The sequence below is a fragment of the Acomys russatus genome, chromosome 23, assembly GCF_903995435.1.
Source record: "Acomys russatus chromosome 23, mAcoRus1.1, whole genome shotgun sequence".
In the NCBI taxonomy this organism is placed as follows: Eukaryota; Metazoa; Chordata; class Mammalia; order Rodentia; family Muridae; genus Acomys; species Acomys russatus.
In genome coordinates, this window is record NC_067159.1 from 32,885,350 (window position 1) to 32,910,938 (window position 25,589).

Consider the following 25,589-nt stretch of genomic DNA (forward strand, 5'->3'; position numbering starts at 1 on the left):
TCCAGATTCACTCTTTTGTATTTATCACCAAAAATCTAGATCTAATCCGGAATCTGCTACTAAATATCTAATGACCTTGGACACATCCCCCTATGCTCTCTGCTAACGAAGCCACTGGACCTCAGGGCTTCTGATGTCTTTCCAACCCCACATTCTATCATGGAAGACACCCTGTCAACCCAATGATTAAAAGAATCTTATGTTACGTTATTTTACTTTGTTGGCAAAGAAGAAACAGATGTTCTTGAAAGCCATGCTTTGTGCCCTTATTACTATTTTACTGGTAAGAAACATGGAAGGGCCAGACATAGGCTGGGTTCACACAAATGCTCTCCCCCATCCCTGCCACGCTGTCCCTTCAGTTCTTGCCAGAGGTCAGAGAAGATGGGTCCGTTTTTATAATTACTGAAGCATTTTATGATTTTAAGGTATACACGTTTATTTATCCCTATTCCAATTTTTGACAGATTAAAAGACTGCATCTTGGTAGAGTCAATTCATAGGCACTTCATAGCACTGATTTTTCATGGAAAAAAAAAAAAAAAAAAGAGATGGATAGCCACGGTTAAGATTTGAATGGCCAGAGACAGGCCTTTCCCCAAAACCCAAGTTCTTGCCCATCACTCAAAAAGTCCTGGCCTGAGGAGGAATAAACAAAGACGGTACATTTTCTGTCATGCCCAGAATGTAGGCTAAGGCTTGGCGGCTGCAAATGTTCCCAGACAGGCAAGGCCTCGGGATAATCCTGCCTGCTGCCCTTAGATGCATCTGTAGGCACGATGACTCCTGCTCCCTGGGTTCAACCCGGAGAAAAACACAGCATACTCCTTTTCAGAAGACATGAGTGAATGAGTCGGAGCAAGGCTCTTACAAGAAACGGCAAGGTTCAGAAAAAAAGATGTTTGCTCCAAGGCACCAAGGCTTTTTCTAAAGCTTTTTAGGAAAACAAAACAAAACAAAAACCAAAAACGCAGAAGAGTACAGACTAAACCAGAGAATTAGATTTCAGTGGAGGAATCTCGTTATTATAACTAGTCAAATGATTACTTCAGAGAGCCTACAAAGGAGGGCCCACTGAGCAGCCCGTGGCAAGCCTCGGAAGCCCCTCCCAGAGCGCGCTCATGCTTGTCCTGTGGCTGGCTGGAGATGCCGCTGAGGGGCTCCCGCGGCGTCACTTGTATTTGTAAAATCCCTCTCCCGTCTTCTTGCCCAGCTTCTTCTGGGCCACCAGATCATTCATGGAAGGACTGGGCTTAAATAGGGGGTTCTCTGGGTCCATTTCATGCCACCCTGTTGAGAGGAAGGACAAAGGTTTACTTCAGTTTTGGTATTCTCAGGGCGTGCCGGGCCACCACGGCAGACACGTGAGGCAAGCTTTGCATGTACAGGCGACACTGACCCTCCAGAGCTCGTGCCACTATTTGCCTGTGCCTTGCTACCCAGGATTCCCTGCAAAGCCAAGAGCACAAAGAGACTCTCCCACTAACTGTCAAAAGGCAGGCAGCTTTCCAGATCCTTGTTCAATCCTGGATTGTTCCCGCCGGCTGGCGTATTTTGCAGCCTCATACAGTTTCAAATTACATAAGTCAGCTAAGACCCTTCTCCTGCCCAATATTTAAAAGTTTTTGGTGAGCCAGGCGTGGTGGCACTCACTTTTCATCTCAGCCCTTGGGAAGCAGAGGCAGGCAGATCTCTATGAGTTGGAGGGCAGCCTGGTTTACAAAGTGAGTTCCAGGACAGGCAAGGCTATCCAGAGAAACCCTGTCTTGGAAAAACAAAACAAAACAAAACAAAACAAAACAAAGCAAAACAAAAGCTTCTGGTGAAATGCTGGAATAGTACACTACACTAGACTTCAGAAGTCTAGCTTTTAATGACTTTTGTGCTGTCTTCTAAACCGCTACCCTTTATAAAAAAAAAAAAATAACTGAATAGCTTGGTTTTAAGGGTGGTAACACAAATCAGCCTGTGGCAGCATGACTCAGCGTACCTCCGTCAATGTCCTGACTTGCATTTTTATTGGAGGAGAAACTTAAGGACATACAGGGCCTGAGTTAGATGAGAAACGCCTATGGACCTATGATTGTCTCCAAATCTCCCTCCTCCTGCCAGCTGTCAATACGAATCTCTGGCCTGCTGCTATGGCTGGATTTCTGTTGTTCCCCGAAAGCGTGATTCCCAGTGTGGCAGTGTGAAAAGTGCTGGAACCCTCTTCAAGAAGTGGAGCCGGGAAGGGAACTCATGGGGCTCCACCAATGCTAGTGCACTTTTACGTTTCTCAGGAGTGGGTCAAATTTAGTGACTAGATTACTTCTTGAGAGAGTAGACAATCAATAACAAACCGGGGTCATCCCATACCTATATGGGATACCTTAGACCTTTCTCTACTTGGCTGTTTTGTTTTTTTAGGCTCTCTGCCATGTTGTGACAAAGCCAGGAGTGTCTTGTCATTTGGAACATCTCTGGCTACCGGAACTAACAAACACTGTTTTTTTCCTTTATAAAGTATCCTACCTCAGGCATTTAGCTACAGTAACACAAAACGGACAAGGTAAGGCAAGACTTTGAAAAAAGTCTTAACATTCCTTGTAATTGTTTAATTGGCATTGCAATTTATAGTTCTTGGAGACCAATTGAATGCAGTTTACAAACGAAAGAGAAGGACTTAGCCCCTACCATCCAAGATGAACTTTGTAGTATCCAGCCCAACGTAGTCAAGAAGCTCAAATGGGCCCATGGGGTACCCAGCTCCCAACTTCATCGCCGTGTCGATGTCCTCCTTAGATGCATCGCCTGTGGAGAAAGGGGCCCTGAGTTGCCACCACCTTCCTTCACCTCTCCCCGTCCCTGAAACCACCCTGGAACATCTAGAACCACCAGAGTTGTGTAGACACACACATTCTGGAAATGTCTGAAAGTCCATGCTCCCGGTGTGGGTGAGAGTTCTGTCTCAGATCGCACGCCACACAGGTCATAAACTTGTCAAACCAACTGCAGCAAATGAGGAGACACCTAGGTCCTGCTGCCCAGTGCAGGGAGCGAGCAGCCCGGCCCTGGGGGCACCGGCTCCCTAACAGACTCAGATTACCCAGGTCTAGAGCCATTCACAAAAATGTCATTTGATACTAGAGCGTTTTCCTTTATGGATGGGCTTTACACATATACACCCACATATGCAATGCATGCATACACATATATTCATATGCACACACATACAAACATACACACATACATACACATGTACACCTATACATGCACATACATGTGCACGTTCATACATATATACGTATGCGCACACATACAAGCATGCGCACATATATACACGTGTACATATATGCCTACACATGTACACACATATATACATATGCACATATAAACATACCTACATATGCACACATATACATACACACACATGTGCATATACACATATATACATGCACACATACAAGCTCACATCTGCACATAAGCTTAGGTTTCAGTTTCTGTGTTGTGTGTGTATATTTTTAAACATTCTGTGTTTTACAAATGAGCTTTCTACTGGGCCTGCATTCACACAGTCAAGCCAACCGCGTAAGGACCATGCATTCTGCCTCCAAAAACAGAAACAGGAACCACCTATAAAATGTGGCTATCCAGAATTTTGCTTCAAAGCATAAAGGAGTGGCCAATAATACCAGAGCTGAAGGAAGTGTTAAAACAGTGCATTCTACACCTAAAAACATTGGCTGTTTTAACTAGGAGCCTCTTCTTCAACAATACAGACCACAAATCATAAATGCCACACTTAAAAACACTAAAACAATGTTGGAGGATGTCAGTGCAATCTCGGGTGATTATGATACCACACAAAGTGGCACAGGATTACATGCCTGGAATGTCAGAAAGAGAAGAGTGAGTTCCAGACCAGCCTGGACCAAGTAGGACCCTATAAACACACACACACACACACACACACACACTCTCTCTCTCTCTCTCTCTCATTATTTTCTTTGAGTGAGGCTAAATACTTTACTAATTAGGGTTAGATAAGCTGCTGGAGAGTTGGCTCAGTGGTTAAGAGAAACTGTTGCTTTTGCAGAGGACCCAGGTTCGATTCCCAGCACATAGCAGCTCAAAACCATCTACAACTCCAGTGCCAGAAAATCTAACAATTCTTTCTCATCTCTGTGGGAACCACGTACACACTCAAACACTTTAAACAAACAAACAAGCAAGCAAACGAATCCTTTAGAAATTAGAGTTAGAGGCCTCTAAGAAATCACACTTTAAATTTTTAAGAAATACAAAAGCCAAAATAGGCATACATACAAATCTCACCAGGTGGTCTCACACAGCCCATTTTCCCTCTCGGGCCCATGGCAGGGTGGGGAATTGAAGCCAGGGTCACAACATGCTAAGCGAGTGTCCTACCGCTGGGCTACAGCCTCAGCTTTACTTCACTCCGCAGCAGTTTGTACTCATTAGGTACCAGGCAGGCACTAGACACTTGCAAAGAGACAAAGGCCAAGTTTTCAAGGTGCTGCTGACACAATGGGAGGAGCAAGAGAAAGCAACACAGTAGCATCTGAATCAGCTCACAATGTGTGGGCAGAGACGAACAGGTCCATTCCGACTTCACCAGTCCACCCTTGCCCCTTGAGGCCCAGGTTCTGACCCGTGAAGGGAACCTCAAAAGAGCTGAGGCAGACACTACAGCACTTGCGCAGAGGACAAGAGAGGGCACACGCTATGTAGTACGGACAGGGTTCTGACTCCACAGATCACACTTGCATTGCTCAGGATGTGGACACGCCAGGCTCCCATAATGCTGAAGCTGCCTCCAGATGCCAGACCTAACACCCTCACGGGCTCCTGCCCCAGGACTCCTTCCTGCATGTCATGCCCTGGGTCTGGGACAATAAGCCTTCCTACATCTTCAGGCCTCGGCTTCTTCCTTCCCCCGGGCTTCTGTTCAGATGGCTCCGATCAGAGCCTCTCCTCCCATCCCACCCCATGCCCACCCTGCAGTGCAGGAAACAGTAGCTGCTAGGACTGGGAGCCAGGGCACGCATCACCCCTGTACAGCCCCCACGGTTGTCAGTCAGAGCCTTACTGACTGCTCATTTAAATAGGCAGTGCCCTACAAAAGAATGCACATGCCCTGGGGACTGAAATCTAACAGCATCTAACTTAACCCAAAACTATTTCATCAAACCCAGAGTCAAAGACTATGGGCCCCAAAGGCAAGGCTATAATTCCCAACTCAGACCCTCACCGGAGGATTATTACTATGTTTCCAAAAGTATTGAATGGTACAGAGTACTTAAAAAAAAAAATCAGTGCTTGTATACAAAGTCAGCACAATTCTTTAAAAAGAAAAAAAAATCTGTCTTAAGCATATCAGAGTAAATAGGGGAAGAGAAAAAGACAGAAAAGTGACACAACAAGATGTTGGTAATTCCCAAATTCTGAGGTGCCCAGTGCTTGTCCAAGAACCTAATGGTCCCTCCATTAAAAAAAAAAAAAAAAAAAGAAAAGAAAAGAAAAAGAAAAAGAAAAAAGAAAAATCACAAAGCTGTGCTTCACTCTCTCTAGCTCCTCTGAATATGGGGCCCTTAACTCTACTCAGGACAATAAGAAGCTTCCTCAGCAAACCCCCAAACCTGGCTGGCTGGAGGCCTGGGACTGGAGCCTGCAGCCAGGGACCTGCTGGCACGGTTGAGTGTTTCTCTGGCTTTCTGGCACCACCTGCTGGCCATTCTCAACATTACCCGCAGGAGCTCCAGCAAGGAGAGGAGGCTGGCCAGACACTCCTTCATTGACAGATGGCCGAGTCCTCACTCCCTGTCTGGAGTGAGCTGTTGGGGACATGGAGATGAGGACTCTGACAGATGTGTCATGCCACAGGAAGGGTGGCAAATGGCTCAAGGGAGAACCACCGCAGAGATTATGCCTGGTTTGGCCCTCAGGGAGACCATGTAGGGCTCTGTGAGAAAGATGGAATGAGGTATGTGGAGGTGATGGCAGAGTCCGAGGATGAGGAGGAAGAATTTCCAGCCATGGCTTGTACACAAGTTAGCAGAGAACAGCTGTACTTAACTTGAGGCTGGGTGAGGTAGGGAGTTTGGGGCTGTGGAATTTTTATGAGTGAATAGGATGCCCTGCAGCCCACGACTTCCCCAGCTACGGCACAGCCTTCTTACGAAGAACTAACCATGCACCCTGGCCACCATTTTGGAGCTGAGTAAGGGGACAAGGTGGAGGAACAGCAGGTTCCCTAGCCGACACCACTCTGACTTTCAGAGCTGGGACTTGACCAGCGCCTCCATCAGCCTGAAGGAGTGACGCCATGGACAGCACACAGCTAAGACACACAGAAGGCCTTCCACAGGAGGCTCTCGGAGGTCAGAAATACGGTGAGCCTCCAGGAGATTCTTTCTACACGAAGTGGGAGAGATGTGGTACGCACTCATGGTGTACTAACTGGCAGCTCAGCTCTCTAAGCCCTTGACTAACCAGTCTCCCACACATCCTTCTACAGGTTCTACCATCACAATAGCATTCGCTAACCTGCAGGGATCCCCCAACACATACACACACACAAACATATACACAAAAGACACAGATACACACAGATATATACACAGAGACATACAGACACACACACACACACAAACATACACAGAGACACAGACACACACACACACAGAGACATATACACATACAGACATACACACACAAACACAGACATATACACAGAGACACAGACACACACACACACACACACAGACATATACACATACAGACATACACACACAAACACAGACATATACACAGAGACACAGACACACACAGAGAGACATATACACATACAGACATACACACACAGACACACACAGACATATACACATACAGACATACACACATACAGACATACACACACAGATACACACACACATACAGACATACACACAGACACACACACAGGCAAACACACAGATATACACACATACAGACATACACACACAGGCAAACACACAGATATACACACATACAGACATACACACACAGGCAAACACACAGATATACACACATACAGACATACACACACACAGAAATACACACATACAGACATACACACACAGACACACAGACACACACACAGACATACACAGAAGACACAGACAAACACACAGACACACATATACACACAGTATGTCAATAGCGTAGAACAAAAAAATTCTCCCCAAAGGAGTTAGGAAAAAAACCAGAGCACCGGCTGAGGCCAGGCCCCAGCGGGGTGTGTAGACAGAAACAGGGAGCAGTGTCTCCTCCATTTTCTTGGCAACCTAGCACTAGCACAGCAAGCACAGTGGAGGAGACAGACCTAAGAAAGACATGTAGTAACCAGGATGGCTGCCTGGCTGAGCCTCCTGGCAGGAGGAGGTAGGGCTGGAGGAGAAAGGGAACAAAGAAGACAGCCAAGCACCAAAGGTGACAAGCAGCAAGAGTCGGAAGATCTAGAGCCTTCAGTGAAAAAGCAGAGATGTGGATGAAGCCAGGGGTCTGGGCATGCATCTGAGCACTTGCCAGTGTTGGCCAGGTTTACAGCGAGGGGCAAAGGGGATGTAAGAGCACACCATGAGGTGCTGTAGACCTGTACCCACATGACACTTAGTGACTTCAGGAAGGACAGAGGGTCTGGCACAGGATCCAGAAAGCTACAGAGAGAGAGAGAGAGAGAGAGAGAGAGAGGAGAGAGAAAGAGAGAGAGGCCACAGGACCAGCAATGACAGGCCCCCTCTCCCACACCCAGAGAAAGAGCAAGAGCAAATTGAAGCATCCTCTGGGAGCCAGGTCCTGCTTTTCCTGAGGCAACATAGAGGTGGCTGGTACTGGCAAGGGGCAATGGGAGTGAAGAGCACGGTTTTCAGATGAGCCTCTGATACTTGGCACATGGGAACGGTCTGAAAGCACAGCGTGCTTCAGAGAGAAAGCCACCATGAGGAGGTGCTACATTCTGAAACATTACATTTATTAGGGGGAACACACACAGACAGAGAGAGAGAGAGAGAGAGAGAGAGAGAGAGAGAGAGAGAGAGAGAGAGAGAGAGAGGGAGAGAGAGAGAGAGAGAACAAAAGAAAACAAAACAAAAACAAAACAAAAAACTGGAATGTCTTTCAACGTAGGCCAAAATGCCACATACTTTCTTTGAGGTGTAATTAGGCACATTTGTTGAAGATAAACATAGAAGTGTTGGTTTGATCTTGGAGTAAAAAGCAGGCAACTGCTTCCATAAAGCACGGAGGCAAGTTTAATATTTAAAGGCAGTTTTGAGGAGCAAACGTGCTTTCATCTGCTGAGAAGAGCTGCTGTAAATGCTTTGTTCGGGAAATGGCATTCTGGAGAGTATTTGTAAATGAAGTCGCTAGCATCACATTGCATGGCACCTGTGGTAGCACAGTCCTTGCAGCTTGCTTGCCTTCAGGAGACATAACACTTTCCCTCTCCGAAATGGGAAAGAAGCCAGGCAGGGAGAGCAAGAATCCATTCTAACCACAGTGTCCTGAGCCTTCTGTTTCTACAGCAGGCAAAGTCACTCTTTGCCAACCTTAGAAAGGCCGTAGGGCCAGAGAGGTGGCTCAGCAGGTAAAAGTGTTTGCCACGCAAGCCTGGAAACCTGAGCTTGCTTCTCAGCATCTGCATAAGCATAGGAGAGAACTGACCCCACAAAGTTGTCTTCTGATCTTCACACATGATACACCATGGCATGATATGCAGGCATGTGTGCATACACACACACACAAATGAGCACACACACACACACATGTGCACAAATAACCAGTGTTTTTTTTAAGAGATGGAGGCATTTTAGAACATTCATGAGGTGTAGAACAGTGCTTCATGACGTTTTTCTTTTCTTTTTTTTTTTTTTAAGATTTATTTATTTATTATGTATACAGCATTCTGCTTGCACCCCAGAAGAGGGCACCAGATCACATTATAGATGGTTATGAGACACCATGTGGTTGCTGGGAATTGAACTTAGAACCTCTGGAAGAGCAGTCAGTGCTCTTAACCTCTCAGCCATCTCTCCAGCCTCCATGACATTTTTCAATAAAGACAATATCTTTGCCATGCATTAGCTCTGTCATTCATTTCCCATCTCCTGTCATACAGTCAGTCACAGGTTTTCTACATTAAAACACCTTAGGGCTGGAGAGATGGCTCAGAGGTTAAGAGCATTTGTCTGTTCTTCCAAAGGCCCTGAGTTCAATTCCCAGCAACCACAGGGTAGCTCGCAACCATCTATAATGAGATCTGGTGCCCTCTTCTGGCAGGTAGAATACTGTACAAATAATAAATGAACAAATCTTTAAAAAAAAAAAAAAACATAAAAACAACTTCTACTCTGGTTATTTTTCCATTACTATCAGTTTTGTGTTTTGTTTTGTTTTGTTTTTTTTAGTTTATCAAGACAGGGTTTCTCTGTGTAGCCTTGGCTGTCCTGGACTCACTTTGTAGACCAGGCTGGCCTCGAACTCACAGTGATCCACCTGCCTCTGCCTCCCGAGTGCTGGGATTAAAGATGTGCACCACCATGCCAGGCTACTATCAATACTATCAATTTTGAAAGCAGCTAATTCTTACTATTTGTAGTAGTGTGGTGTGTGTGTGTGTGTGTGTGTGTGTGTGCGCGCGCGCAGGCTGGGAAGAGGATTTTAGATCCCCTGGAGCTGGACTCACAGGTAGGTATGAGCTGCCCACCATGGGTGGTGGGACTCGATCTTGGGCCTTTTGGAAGAGCAGGACATTCTCAAAAGCTGAGTCATCTCTTCATCACCCGCCCCCCACCCACCCACCACCCCCACCATACACAGTAAACTTAAAGCAGAGTTCCACAACTGAGTCCTGCACCACCGACACCATTGCTGCAGTCTGGATTAGCACAGAGGCTCACAGGGAGGTCTGGGACCCTCAGAACCCAGTGACAAAGATACTGGGTGACAAAGGCAAAGCTTAGTCATGCAGAGCTGCAAAGCAGAAAGAAAGCCCCTCCCCAGGCCCTGCACAGCCCACCCCTCCTGCACACAGCCTGAGAGCTGCAGGCCTTAGCCTGGCCTGGGACACGTACCTCGCTCATGAAGTCTGATGGCCTCTATGAGATATGGCACCAAGAGACGGTTCACGATAAAGCCTGGAGTGTCCTGTGGCAGAGGAGAGAGAAAGACAGTGACTTTTTGATAAGCTTGGCCTTTTGTTCAGTACAGACATCGCCTCTCATGCTGGACTGTGCTGCCTGTGCTTATGCCAGTCACATCTTCAAAACACGCTGGGAAGTCCCTTCCTGTCCCACACAGCAACAGTCCCGCTTCTGACCTCTACTTCCCTCTCAGGAATCAGCTTAGTTTCAAGCACTCATCCAAGGAGTAGCATTGCCCAGGTTCCCAGAGCTATCCCTGGGTCATCTCAGTGTACCTCAGAGCTAACCCAGCTGCACGCCGCACTAACTGGCCATCATGGCAACAGGGTCCAAAAGCTCCTTTGCTCCAGCACACAGAAAGCAAGACCTGCCACTGCCTCCACAGACAGCACCTTAGCCAGAAGAGTACTAATGACACCACGATGTTTTCTTAACAGCCGAAATGCACCCTTCAACATCAGGTTTACTGTCAAGGTCAGGACAGGGCAGGAAACAGAAAACACACCACATACAAAGTGAACGCAACGCCTGTGTGGCAACTGGCTTGAGCCAGAAGTGAGTTTTCCCCTCCAGAAAGAGCACCCAAGAGCCACCTGAAGCTGCTCTACATGTCTTCATTCAAAAAATAGAAGGGAAGAAAACTGTGTTGTAACAGACATGTAAACCAGTAATGCCACTGTCTGTTTTCAGGTAATGAACCACACACAGTGGTGTGTGCCCTGCCTCTAAACAGCTGGAAGCACCATCGGTCCCGTGTTAGTACTCTGAGTGACAGGGTCTTCTCGGCTCTTGTGTATTACGGGGTCACTGGTACACACACCATGTGTCTCTAACAGGAACATTTTGTTATGTAACATGTAATTGTATGTACTGTCTCTCACAGAAGCATTATGATCCTCGTTCTATGTGGCTACCATATATGTGAAACCCAGGAAGAATTAATACAAGGGGAGAGGCTGAAGGTAACGTGGCTATCACGTCAGCAGGCAGGCTCACCCGGCCCAGAGTTATGCAGAAGCAAAGCACTCAGAGCCACAGGGTCTCTTAAGAACTGGGTGGTGTGGTGTAGTGTGTGTGTGTATGTGTGCGTGTGTATGTGTGCGCGTGTATGTGTGTGCGTGCGTGCGTGTGTGTATGTGTGTGTGCTTGTGTATGTGTGTGCGTGTGTGTAGGTCAAGTTTGTATTCTATACAATCTTGTTTTCTTTTCTTTTCTTTTTTTTTTAATTTATTATGTATACAGAGCTCTGCCTGCAGAAGGGGGAATCAGATCACTTTATAGATGGTTGTAAGACACTATGTGGTTGCTGGGAATTGACCTCATGACCTCTGGAAGAGCAGCCAGAACCTCTGAGGGTTCAATCTTGTTTTCTTACAGAAAAGCTCTGCATGCCACTGAGAAACACCTCCTTAATGCCCTTCAGCCAGGTTGGTGTCCTCCTGTCTCAGCACCCCCATAACTGTCTGCAGTGTTCTTTCCAGAAGCCAGCCCTCTGTTTTCTGCTAGGGTTTTGTGTCCACTAAACTGGGTTTGACAGACAAGCTTCTAATTCTCAAGGGTCAGAAATTGCTAAAACTGATAGAGGCACAGAAACTGTTCATAAACGCATAGCTGTCCAATAGGCAGTGTTAGGATTCTGCTTCAGCCCGCCTACCTGTGATGTCACTGCTTATCTGACATGGGGGCGTGGCCCTGCCCAGAGCCATATAAAAGAACAGACCCTTAAGGAGGTCTCTCTTTCTCCTCCCTCTTCCTCTTCCTCTCTCTTCTTCTCACTCTTCCTGCCTCTGTCTCTGTCTCTCTCTGGGGTACCCCTCTCCCTTTTCCTTCTCTCCCCATGCTCATTTAATAAACTCTTCTACAACATAGTATCTGCTGCCTGGCATCCTGGTATCTTATCATCTTATTTTCTTATATACTTTATTAAACAAAACAGGCAGGAGTCAGGGCCCAGATGGATCTCTGAGTCTTCAGTTTAACCGAAGCCTGGCTCCACTCAGATCTCAAAATACACATGTGGTGGCATTGGGCTTGGCTTTGGTTGGAGTCTGGTTTCTTGGCCTCCAGACTACAATACAGCACAGCCTGGCCCTTCCAGGACATGGGGAGGCCTGTTGTCAGCAGAGCCCAGGAGTCACATTGTCTATGAGCACCGTTCTCCTGGAAGCATCCACGTACAATCACCTCTTTTCCAAGCTAGTTGAAGTCCATCCCCCAGGGGTTCATGTGTTGGGAGTTTGGCCTCCTGGAAGAGATTAGCCCCAGAGGCAAGATACTTAGATCACTTAAGACTTGGGCCCCGGAAGAGACCACTGCCTTCTTGGAGAGTTCCTCCCAGTGACCTGAGCCGAGCAGCCCTCTAACTTGCTGTACAAAGATGTGCTCCTATAGCCAGATTTGGGCCTAGGGGTCCCGCTCAAACTAAGACACCAGCCAAGGAGAATACAGGTGGTAAACTTTAAACCCCTACCCAGATCTAGCCAATGGTCAGAACATTCTCCACAGCTGAGTGGAGAGTGGGATATGACTTTCTCACGTACTCTGGTGCCTCACATTTGACCATGTCCCCTGGAGGGGGAGACCTGGTGGCACTCAGAGGAAGGACAGCAGGTTACCAAGAAGAGACTTGATACCCTATGAGCATAAACACGGGGAGGTAATCCCCCTCAGGAACAGTCATAGGGGAGGGGAATAATGGGAAAATGGGAGGGAGGGAAGAATGGGAGGATACAAGGGATGGGAAACCATTGAGATGTAACAAGAATAAATTAATTTTAAAAAATTAAAAAAAAAAAAAGATGTGCTCCTTCCTCCCGAGTGATCTCTGGCCACTGTGACTCCACTAGCCATGAGGTCTTCACTAGAGCTCAACAGATACAGGCATGCTGCCCTCGAAAGTTCTAGAATTACAAGCTAAAGAATATCTCACCGGCCCCACCTTCATAGTTACCTGCCTTGGGTGTTTTACTATAGTAACAAAAGACAGACAGAAGAAACACAAAGCCACGCTTTACCTTGCAGGAAACAGGATGCTTTCCTAAGGTTTTACAAAAGTCCACCAGAGATTCAAAGGTCTTCTGGCTGGTCATCGGTGTTTTAATAACCTGGAAATTGCAAAGCAGGGAATTACGACCAGGGAGGACTGAGAAGCAGTAGAATAGTTTGAGAAAGCTGAATCAAAGGTTAACACGGGTGACAAAGTGACACAGGTGACAAAAACATCTTTAGTCTTAGCACAGTAGATGTCTTGAGTAGAAGCAGAACGTTGGCCCAAATGCCCATTCAAGACCCTGGAGTCTGCAGAATACACAAGCCCAAGGGTTCAAAGCCAGTATTGTGCAGCAGGAGGGGGTGGGGAGGGAGGGAGGAGGTGGGGGGGGAGTTGGGGAGGGAGCCTTTGAGGCATTTCAGTGATGCAGGTGTCTCAAGAGTCAGACCCAGCTGCACCACTTACCACACCTAGTGGCATGGGACACGGGGCATGTTTTCTCGAAGCTGAAGTGACATTAAAACCACTCTGTCCACATCAAGGAGCTGAAGTAAGAAAGAGACTAAGGGTAAAGCGTAAAGCGCCACATCATGGTGCCTACCGGAAGAGCGAGCCCAGGAGACACCCGCTCTGGTTCCTTTCACTGTTAAAGGCTGCAGGGTGGAAACTGGTGCCATGGGTGGGGAGGGTGGTGGCTGTTCTTAAGGTTCTCTGCATGGAACCCACCTCTGCTGCAGATGAGGGCTGACATGCCTAAGTCACAGCCTCCTAGATTCTTACGTGAGTACCCGTCTCACTGTGCCACCCGCTCCCACACAGAGGACCCAGCTCACAGGCCCCTGCACCTCAGAGAGGAATGCTTTCTTTCCCCCTTTTCCCCGTAGGACCCCCCTCAACTGGGGCTGCCACTGGGGCTGGTGACAACCTTCCTGACACACAGGGCACAGCTCCTAGAAGAGGTGACCCCACTGGAATCTAGAAGAGGTGACCCCAACTGTAGCTCTCGGGATCATTTGTCGGGAATTAGATTTGGTACATGGGAAGTGCCTGACATGATTATACATAACACATACGACACAAATATGTTAACTGTCAGTAAGGAGCATCAACTAGAGTCATAATGAGGCATCTTAACTTGTATAGCAGACCCTCAACAGGCGTCTCCTTCTCTTCTCCCATGTAAGAAGATACTCTGACTAAATGAACAAGTCTGCGCAGGGATTAAGGGAGCAACATATAAAGTATAGGAGAGCCCATGTTGCAGCGGGTGGTGCGACATAACAGGCCAGGAAGCAGGGGTTGGGCAGAAACAGAAACAAGCTCCAAGAGGTGAGGAGGACAGAATGGACCAGAAACACTTCAGACTCTTCTGAGGGAACCCGAAAAGGCCTGGTGTCAGATCAGAACCTGGGACAAAAGCTGCCAGCTTCGGATCTTCAAGGTAAGTTGCTGACTTAAAGGAGGCAGAGGCTGAGGTCTGGGAGTTCTGTAAAGAGGATGAATGCATCATTGCTCCTTCTTTTAACAAAGGGCAGCCTCCAAGGGTAACCTACAGCCCCAACACAAGCACTGCCCCAAGGGAAGGAAAGGGAAGGGAAGGGAAGAGAAGGGAAGGGAAGGGAAGGGAAGGGAAAGGGAGGGAAGGGCAGGGGAGGGGAGGGAAGGACTCCCGGGCTCACTACTCTGTTTTTTTCTGGTGCTCATCATCAATAGGGAGTTGGACAAGAAGTCCCAGCCCTAGCGGAGGGATTAGTGGTGACTGACAGCTGCTGGGATCTGGGGGGTAGGCTTTCTTTAAGGGTGTGGCCCCTGGGAAGTCAATTATACTCCAGTGGGAAGCCACACACCCAAGAGTCTATGTACTTCAGTGGGAAGCCATATGTGTGCACGTGCGTGAGCACTCACACATGCACACATACACACAATGTATTTGCATACACACTGTACTTGGTGGGTTTTATTTACAAAAAAGAAAAAAAAAGACACAAAATTGAGAAGATAAGGAATGAGAGCTGGGCCTGGAACAGGTTGCAGGGGTTGGGGGTAGGTAAATATCATCAAAATGCATCATATGAAATTCTCAGAGAACTCACAAAAATTAATAAAAACTATAAATACTCAATAGGGTGGAACACTTCCATAGAATGTTTTCTAGAAACTGATAACATTTGTTAAGCATCACCTGCTAACCAATAGATTCCCTTTCTCTCAAGGATGCAGTAGGAAAGAGTCCTGCTGTTTACAGTGACTCTACAGAATGGGTACCGTCTGCAGAACGCAAACATACCCAACCTGGTCGCTAGAACCAATGAATTGCTAGGTGCTAAGATGAGCACCTTTGCCCCCCCTCCGCCCTGCCCCCTCTCTGCTGCATGTTCCATAAGAGCCAATTGCGCCTTCTCCTCCCCATGATTTCTCCTGCCTCTTCTTTTCACTGGACACATCCTCTCTAAATTTTAATTTATTCTTTTTATATGTATATGTATTTTGCCTGCGTGTATGCCTGCCTGTACACCATGGGTATGCCTGGTGCTCACATAGGCCAAAGATAGTGCTGGATTCCTTGGGACTGAAGTTACAGACAGCTGTGAAATGCCATGTAGATGCTGTGGGAATTGAACCCAGGTCCTTTGGAAGAGCAGCCAGTGCTCCTAAACACTGAGCCATCTCTCCAGCCCTGCCCCCCCCCTTTTTTTAAGTTCCTTAATACCAGCCTAAAGGAATAGAGGAGCAATGTCAAATTCCCACTGCAGAAAGACTAGACCTGGCACTTGAGAAAAAGCGGATGTGAAGCAGCCAGAAAGGATAAAACATGCTTATGTTGGGGATCGGCAGTGAGGAGGATGGAAGGCAAAGGGCTGGGAGAGAAGGCAGCCACAGACGACTCCTACAGAGGCCTCAGCCAGTGTCTGGAGGTCGGCCTGGCTCCACATGGCAGCGTCCCCCACACTTCGCACAGCAGTAACTCCACAACCTCAGACCAAATGCTGCCTTAATAGCCGTCTCTCCCAGAGACCCTGTAATTAACCCCCAGAAAGGGCACGCTGCCACACCCCAAGCACAAATTGTCTATCATGACTCCATTTCCCTCAAGCGAGTTTCCCCTTGAGTGAGCTGAAGCAGTCCAAACAGGAACGCTGGCAAGCCCTGCCTGGCCCTTCCCTCTACCGCCCGCCTTTGAGGTCAGCAGGCTCGAGGCTACAGGAAGCTGCTTCTAAGAACTCTGTTCCAGCCGGGCATGGTGGCGCACATCTTTAACCCCAGCACTCCAGAGGAAGAAGCAGGTGGATCGCTGTGAGTTCGAGGTCAGCCTGGTCTACAAAGTGAGTCCAGGACAGCCAAGGCTACACAGAGAAACCTTGTCTCGAAAATGAAAAAAAAATTCTGTTCGCAGCATGGAGCTGTGCCTCACCTAAGACAATATTAAAGGAATGCTGCTTGGGACCAGAACTCATGCCAGGAGTGACAGACAAGTGAGTTCATGATGCCGGACAAGCACTGCATCCTTAGCATGGAGCAATCTGATTTCAGCAAGACAGTATGGAAGTCTACAGGTCATAGCTCTCTCATATCAGTGACCCTTAGTGTCCCTCTCCGTCTGATGTCCCTGTCAGCACTGCCATTGGCCCTGACACAAACAGCTCAATGACAAACACGGGAACACAAAGAAGCAAAGCAGAGGTGCCTTCCTAGGTACGAGCAGCATTTTCTTTCTTTGGTCCTGAGGAGGCCAAATTGTGACAAGGGAAAAACAAAAGGGTGACCTTCCAGGCTCCCGTTCAGTTTCACACAACATAATCCCCCAATGGGAAGGTCAGCAAGACTCGGCAAGCCAAGAGCGCAAAGGCGGAGAGCGAAAGGCGCAGGGCCGGGTGCGCACTGACCTCCACAAGCTTCATCATCGGCACTGGGTTGAAAAAATGGAGGCCGGCAAATCGGTCTTGTCTGGTGGTGGCATTGGCTATGCTTGTGATCTGCAAAGAGGAGGTGTTGCTGGCAAAGATTGTGTGTCTGTGGAGAGAACAACCGTGGAGAACCAGAGTGAGTCCCATGTGCCCCCCACACCCCCCCTGGGGAAGTCAGTCAAAAGGCAAGTCTACACAAGCGGCTGAAATCAAGTTATCACATTTTTATTTTAAATCCCTGAATTTTAAGCTACCTTACCAGCTCCCTAGACATAATCTTCATCAAGTTTTCCTTAATTTGTAGGAAGTCAAGCTCTCTCATCTACATGTACTAGTTAATTTTCATGGTATGTGAGGGAAAGAAATGGTAGCGGTTAGTGGGACGATCAGACTAGTGGAAGAAGGATAAAAACTGTAAACATTAACTTATCAACTTACAAATTCCATACTCATTGACCGGATCCAGTTCTTTTCTTTTCTCCTCTCAAAATTTAATTTATTAAGACCAGAGTAATGTGAGGGTGCCAAAGGCACCCAGGTAAATCCTCCTCCGGCTGGACGCTAGGCTTTCCTACAGCGCCACCTTGTGGATAACTAACAAACCGGCAGGATGCCCTTCCGCACAGTTGGAGCTGGTCATAGTGGCCCTTATTGGCCCTTATTGGCCAGATTCTCTCTAGGGGTTCCTGTTAAAGTCAAGGGCAGGCAGGAAGAGGGCAGCTGAGGAGAAAAGAAGGCAGTAATTTGGAAAGGAGAGAAGGGTGAGGTGAAAGGAAAGGACAGCCTGAGAGTGCTCATATGTACATGTAATCCTAGTGCGTGATGCCTGAGGCAGGGCTGTGAGTTGGTGGCTGTCATCTTAGACTACAGAAGAAGACACTGCCTTTGGCGACTGTGGGAAGATGCTGAAGTGGGCAGGCAGGTAAAGGATGAAGACCTCTGAGGCCTCAGCTCAGGAGAGCCTGCTTTGTAGATCTACTCTTTTCAACCTTCATGGCAGGCTATTTAAAACCTAATTCCTACTGGGAAGATGGTCAAAATTTTCTACCCCAAGACCCTTAAGTGACACGGGTTTTAAACCTCAGGACTTCCAAAGGTCAGACAGAAAACGTGGTGGGACGGGGTCAGCCTCCTGACCTCATCCCACCCCCCACCCCCATCCCCTCCTCTCATTACCTTCCACCGACATCAGGGGGCAGTTGGACCTTTCACTGCCACTAAGTGACCTCCTTGCATCAAGAACAAACTGCTTACACTTTTTGTAGACCAGCCTGAGTTTGATTACATTGCCAGGCTCTGTGCTGACTTGAAACCCAACCCTGATTACTAGGAGTGTCCTCTTTGTCGCTATGTTTCTGAAACGCTAAATGCACATGACCAGCAGAGCGCTGTACAGAAGGCAAGACAGGAGGAAGACGCAGGGCCTCCCAGCCACGGGGACATACAGATTTACAGCCCTGTAAGCTAACATGTAAGTGTTTCTCTAGAGCCACAGATCACCAGCATTTCCCTGAGAATTACGTTTTATTATAATCTTACTCCATCCTTCAGCTCTAAGAAGGGAGAAATGTGGCCAAGTAGGCCATGGGACTCATAGGGAGTGGCCTTGTTGGAGGTGTGGCCTTGTTGGAGTAGGCGTGGCCTTGTTGGAGGAAGTGTGTCACTTGGGGGTGGGCTTTGGGGTTTCAGAAGCTCAAGCCAGGCCTAGTGACTCACTCTTCCTGTCGTCTGTAGCCCCAGATACGGAACTCTCAGCTGCCTCTCCAGCACCATGTCTGCCCGCACGCTGCCATGCATCCCGCCATGATGGTAATGAACTAAACCTCTGAAAACTGTAAGCCAGCCCCAATTCAGTGTTTTCCTTTGTAAGAAAGAGTTGCCCTGGTCATGACGACCCTTCACAGCAAGAGAAACAGAAATGTCAGGTAGCGGAGAGGTGGACCTGCTGTCAGAAAGAGAAGTTCAGGAGGTAGAGGGGAAAAGCTTTCAGCCTGCCCCCAGAAATTTCAGCATGCACCCGGAAAAGCCAGCCACGCACTCTGCAGCAAACTTGTCCAGCCTCTGGAACAGCTCATTCTTCAACTTCAGGTTCTCCACCACGGCTTCCACCACCAGGTCCGTGCTGTGCACGACGGAGGCTGCATCCGTGCTGGTGGAAAGGCAGCTCAGGGTCTTCTGCACAAACTCATCGCCAGCCTAGGCAGACAAGAAGGAGAAGAGAGCGTTCACTGGGCTCTGCCGGCAAGGGGACAGGGCCCCCCTGCTCAGGCAGAAGTGGGGTGCAAGGCCCGAGAGACCAGCACACCCAGAGCCAACAGAAGCCACCTGGAACTCTGCGACAGCAAACTCCCATCCTCCCTGAGGAGGGACAAGAACATCCATGTTGTTCCAGACACGAGGGCAAGAGTCAGCCTCTGGGCAAACTCGACTATACACAGAAAGTAATAACCGTTTACTGGGGCAGAGGACAGAGGGACTATTTTGTTAGCTGCTTAATGAATATGGTTTCTGTTCAAAATCATGAAACATTAGAATAGTGCACACACAAATATAACTGAGACCACTGGATGTAAGTGGGAGGCAAGAGAGTGGAGAAGAGCAAATAGGATTGAAAGGCACTGTGCCTGTGTGTAAAAACGCCGCAACATAATGTAGAATGCACCGTGTAAAAATCATACATGCTAATAAAACATTAAATGGCTAAGATGGCAAATTTTAAGTTGTATATATAATACATACCACAATAGAAAACATGTAAGGCAATTGTTGGGGGAGGGGGCACAGAGGTCCCTGTACTCACAGAGAAGTACCAAGAGAGCCAGGGATCTTAAGCAGGAGGGGGTGTCTCTTCAATGGAGGGGATAAAAATCAAATACCTGCATTCCACCCAGAAAGTTGAGTAGAGTTTGTTAGTGACCTGGTAACCTCTGTGCTGTCTGCGGAGGCAGCCTTCACCCACCTTTTGCTATAGAGATGGACCTAACCAAAACTGCCCAGGATGATTATCCCATGCTCTTCCCTTCCCAGATCATTACCCATCCTTAGGGGAGATGTCACGTGTACCTTATGACCTGCTGACCTCTATGCTACCTGTCAGAGACCACACTGGGTTCTGGGCCTTTGGCTACAGCACTCACCCTCATGGTCACATGTACTTGGTAAAGGAGTTTCTTGTAGTCCCCTTAAGCTTACTGTGCATCTGTAACTGGGCTGGTTGTTGCCTGGAAACCTTTCCCCAAACTGTGCTGTGTTTTATTTATTTATTATCATTATTATTATTATTTTTATTTTTTTTTTTTTTGGTTTTTCGAGGCAGGGTTTCTCAGCATAATAGCCCTGGCTGTCCTGGACTCACTTAGTAAACCAGGCTGGCCTCAAACTCACAGAGATCCACCTGCCTCTGCCTCCCAAGTGCTGGGATTAAAGGTGTGTGCCACCATGCTCGGCCCCTGTCCTGTGTTTTAAACATGCTAACAACCAAATCACCTGGCATTAGACTCCTTGAAGTCTGATCCAGGCTGACGAAGTCAATTTGCACCAGGTTGTTTTATTTTTTAACTATTCTCAGGGGTTCGCTTCCCTGCCTGGATACCTCCCTCACACAGTCACACATACTGCTGTAGATGCCTCAAGTAAAAACAGCAAAAGTTATCCAGTCAACAGATGGGTTAGTGAATGACAGTTTTCAAAAGACACAAAAGTGTTTAAAACGGTTTTAAGTGGCTGCTGGGCGGCAGTGGCGCACGCCTCTAATCCCAGGACTTGGGAGGCAGAGTCAGGCGGATCTGTGTGAATTCGAGGCCATCCTGGTCTACAGAGTGAGCTCCAGGACACCCAAAGCTGTATTGAAAAACAAACAACAACAAAAAACAATAAAACTGTTTTTAAGATTCCTTCTCATCCCAGACAGAATGACCAAGAAAACAAATGACTGACAGCAAGAAAACAAGTGACATCAAGAAAGCAAGTGACAGCCAGTGTTGGCAAGAATGTGGGAAAGGGGGACCTAAAACATACTGCTGGAAGACAAGTATGGAGGTACCTCACTTGCTACAGCACTGCAATGAAAAGCTCTAAGCCAACATATCACAGAGGTCCTTATGAAATGATTAAAAAAATAAGATGCCAGGCAACAAATATTAAATGGAGACGTTTATTAAATGAGCATGGGGAGAGAAAGAAAGGGGGGAGGGGTACCCCAGAGAGAAACAGAGAGACAGAGAGATAGAGGTAAGAGGGAGAGGGGTAGGAAGAAGAGAGGTGAGAGAGAGACAGAGACAGAGACAGAGGTAGAAAGGGCACCATGAGGTGGGTAGAGAGACCTTAAAAGGTGTGGAGAAACAGAGTAATGGAGATAAATGTGGTGGCACAATCCTTTAACCCCAGCACTCGGGAAGCAGGGGCAGGAGGATTTCGAGGCCAGCCTGGTCTACAAAGCGAGTCCAGAGGCTGGAGAGATGGCTCAGAGGGTAAGAGCACTGTCTGCTCTTCAAGAGGTGGTGAGTTCAATTCCCTGCAACCACATGGTGGCTCCCAACCATCTGTGGTATGATCTGATGCCCTCTTCTGGCCTGTAGATGTACATGAAAGCAGAACGTTCTATACATACATAATAAATAAATCTTAAAAAAAAAAAACAAAAAAACAAAGCGAGTCCAGGACAGCCAAGGCTACACAAAAAAAAAACCCCTGTCTTGAAAAAACAAAAACAAAAAACAAAACAGCAAAAGGAGGTACTATTTGGGAGGAGGGAGGGTGCAAGAAACTATTAATGAGTATAAAAATGGCCACAACAAAACCCTTTTCATTGTAGGCTTACTATGATTGTTATCTTACCAACTTAACAGAGCCCAAAAGGCTAGCCTATGGGCATGCCTGTGAGGGACTATCTGGATGAGGTTAACTGAACTGAGAAGACCAAGCTCATGGGTGACGCCCTTCCCTGGGCTGGGGTATCCCAACTACATACAGTAAGAAAGCAAGCTAAGTGTGGACTTCTGTGGCTCTCCGCTTCTGCCCAGCGCACCCATCTAGTCTCCTGCTCTTGCTCTCCTACTTCCTCCATCTGCTGCTGTCCTCTCAGCATGGTTAAGGAGTGGTTTCCTTAAACTATTGTGAATGCCCAGGAAAGTGCTGGAAGCAGGAAGTTCCAACAAGCAAAAGCCCCCATTCACTCGCGGTCTTCTGGTTTTTCTGCTCAGGAGAAGGAGAACAATCAGCCCTGGCTTTCCCTAGTAGGGAAAAGATAGTGCCCACGCCACCAAAAATGTTCCTGGACGGGGAGGCCTGGCGGCACTCAGAGGAAGGATAGCAGGTTACCAAGAAGAGACTTGAAACCCTATGAGCATATACAGGGGGAGGAGGTCCCCCTCAGTCACAGTCATAGGGGAGGGGAATAGGGTGAAAGCGGGAGGGAAGGAGGAACGGGAGGAAACAAGGGATGGGATAACAATTGAGATGTAATATGAATAAATTAATTTTTTTAAAAAAAAGAGGGCCTACGGAGCACTGATTAAAGAATAAATTTTTTTTTTTTTTAAAAAAGAAGAAGAACTTACCTTAGGGTTTTCTGTGAACTTCTTCTTTGCCATTCTCCTTAGACTGTCCTCAATCCCTTTCTTGGATTTTGCCAGAATGTCCTCTGTTTGGTCCACCAATACTACTGTATGTCCAGTTGCTGCAGCCACCTGCATTTAAAAAAAAAAAAAAATTTTTTTTTTTAAGAAAAGAAAGAAAAAGAATCAGTTTCCTATTCCACGCTACTTCTACCACTGTTCCACTCAAAATAGCTCAGGAAGGTTAAGAATCAGCCACCATTGGACAGGTACTTGTTGCCTGGGATGATCCTAAATCACACAGCAAATTCTCATGCATCACAGAAGCATAAACCTTCCCACAGGAAGTGGAGGCCACAGAAGGCCTTCCACGCAGTGGCCTGACTACTCAATATTCCAGAAAGGAGCTTGCAATTTCACCTTGGAGTCGGAGCTTGATTGGGTGCAGTTCCACCCCTCTATCTCCCTCTGTTCCACTGTCTCGCTTCTGAGGTCCTTAAATCAGAAGTAAGTGAAGCTTAAAATTCTAACCAAGCCAAAGAAGACCCTATCCCCAGGAGCTACTTAATGACAAAACTTAAAGGAGAGCAAGGACTGTGACAATTAGCCAGTGTGTAAGGAAGGGGGCTGAGGCATTCCAGACTTCGTCACTTCCTCCATTCCATCCTGTGTGGATGAAGCCCCTGAGGCGCAGGTATATTGAATAAAGCTGTTTCTCAAGTTCACAAACAAGCAGTTTGGTTTATAGATGGTCAGTCTCTCATGTCGGCCCCTCTTTCACCAGTCTGTCTGCTAAAGCCTCCAGCACAGACCACAGAACAGGAAGTCTGTCTGGAAAGTCAGCCATTGGCTCACCTACACAGTTAAGTGACTCAATTCCAGGCAGGAGCAGAAAGACACACCTGAGCTACACAGCCACGATGTGACAGCCAGCACCAATGAAAGATCCCTGGGGACCCGAAGTACTCCCTAGAGCCACTGCTTTAGGACCAGCGGGCACTGGTGGTGTGAAAAGACAGGCAGGCTAGCTGGAGATCTGCCCAAGAAGTGACCAGAAGGTGAAAAAACAGCAAGTCTCAAACCGCAGTCATCCTGTAAGATGCTGGAAGCCAAGCAACTAAACCTCGAAGCGGAAAACAAAGAGGGAAAGAGACAGAAGCAAATGCGCAATCTAAGCAAACAGGTTTAAGATGCTAACGTAAGAGTTTCAAGGCAACGTCAAGTTTGAGATTGCAGGTTTCACATTGCAACTACACCTGGGGCTTCTCCCACGCAGCGGTACAGGACAGGGCCTGCGCGGCCTGTGGGCAGCAGCTTCGGCAACCCAAAAAGGGAAGAGCAGAAGAGAAAGTCACTGAGCTGACAGATCAGGGCAATGCGGGCAAGAAGGACAAGTCACCTTGATAAAAGACAGGAGCACACAGTGAGCCCAGTTGTCAGCATGAGGCCAAACTGTTTTCCAAAATAAAACAGCCGTGGACCCAGCCCAGCATTTCTCCGGCAAGTCAAAGAACTCTGATGATGCACAAATCTGAGTCTCCAATTCAGTGAGTTCAAGGTGAATGGCAGAGCAATTTTTTAAAACAGCATAGAAAGGAGTGAACACAAAAGGCCCAGGTCTTCTGTCTTCAGGAAGGCTGCTTGCAAAGCTGACTGTGGGGCTGACATCTGGACCTTGGGTGGGAGTGAGTCCCTACCATTGTCCGACAGTGCAGCCTATGCTGCTGTGGGCTTGCCCTCTGAGACAGTGCAATTTTGGAATGTTCTAGGCAGGTAGGGAGTGATATCATGGTCGTCCCTCAGTAAAAATCTTGAACACCAAGGCTCTAGCTGGTGCCCCTATAGACAACCTTCAACACTTTCTGCCTCACTTTGCTGCCGAGCGAACTGCACATGTCCAACGGAGACGGAAGACCCTTGCAAGCTCTCGCCTGGCATCTGACACTAACCCTGAGGCCCCTCCTCTTTGCCACTTGTGCTTTATACCTTTGCAGTAGCAAAGCACTGCATGAGGATGACGGTATGTGGGTCCCGTGGGCTCTCCTCAAGAATTGTCAAACCAGGTGGGGGGAGGGCTAGGAGAGACACTTTCCCAGAAATTGGTAAATCTCAATGTCCCGCTAGGGCCAGGCAGGTAACTGAACTGCTCCGGGTTTGGAAGTTGTCACTTGACAAGCAGGAGTGATGGACCTCACTTGTGACCTTCAATGCAGGGACAAGTAAGGAGCTGCTTTGGGGACTTCTTGCACTTGTCTTGGCCCCTCTGTCATGCAATCCCTATGGCATTTGAAACAAGTGATTTTTCACATAATTTCTCTTGACTTCTGTTTTTGATCATTCCTTGAGGTGGCTAAACAGGATTCCTGGACTCTTAGCCACCTGGGTCCCAACCTGTACTTCTCCCTCTTCATCTCCAGTGGGAAGCTGCTCGGGTCTTTTCAGGTCTTAGAGTCAAGATGATTTAAATAGTTATGGCACATAATACCAAAGCTGATGGGAACGGCGGCGAAGAGCGATGACGGTGACAGCCCTCCTGCATGAGTTTATAATCTCATTCATGAAAGCAAAAAACTGGTGATGAGGAAGCCTCCTGTCAACCAGCAAGCCAGGAATGGCCCAGCATCCCAGGGAGCAAGGACCAATCCTTAAGGAAGTGGGAGAGTGCATTTGGTGAGACTGCAGGTGACATTTCTAGAAAACCACCTTCCCAGTTAATACAACCTCATCTCACTGACGTCACCGAGCACTTTTCGCTAGGAGTCAGATGAGGTGCTGTGCTAGTCTCACGTCTTTAAGAAGATGTTAAAAGAAACCCACAGGTGCTCCTATGTGCAGACAATGGCCAAACACAGCTACTTAATTGTAGGGCAACTAAACCTCCAGGCAACCTTCCAGGAGAGTGAAATGCATGTTACACGATCACATCAGAGGGACTCTGTGTAAATCATTGGCTTAT

At 47.6% G+C, this 25,589-nt stretch overlaps 1 protein-coding gene across 1 annotated transcript in view; it reads right to left on the bottom strand.

The window, feature by feature from the left end:
• Positions 1-966: 966 nt before the first annotated feature.
• Hadh (hydroxyacyl-CoA dehydrogenase) overlaps positions 967-25,589 on the bottom strand; it is a 44,730-nt gene continuing 20,107 nt past the window's right edge. Inside the window, exons 2-8 of the mRNA XM_051165579.1 lie at positions 22,637-22,765; positions 19,117-19,274; positions 17,058-17,184; positions 13,199-13,288; positions 10,116-10,188; positions 2,677-2,793; positions 967-1,290 (exon numbers count right to left, since the gene is read on the bottom strand). Coding sequence (XP_051021536.1) covers positions 1,172-1,290; positions 2,677-2,793; positions 10,116-10,188; positions 13,199-13,288; positions 17,058-17,184; positions 19,117-19,274; positions 22,637-22,765 — 813 coding nt within the window. The 3' untranslated portion in view covers positions 967-1,171. The remainder of the gene's footprint in view (positions 1,291-2,676; positions 2,794-10,115; positions 10,189-13,198; positions 13,289-17,057; positions 17,185-19,116; positions 19,275-22,636; positions 22,766-25,589) is intronic.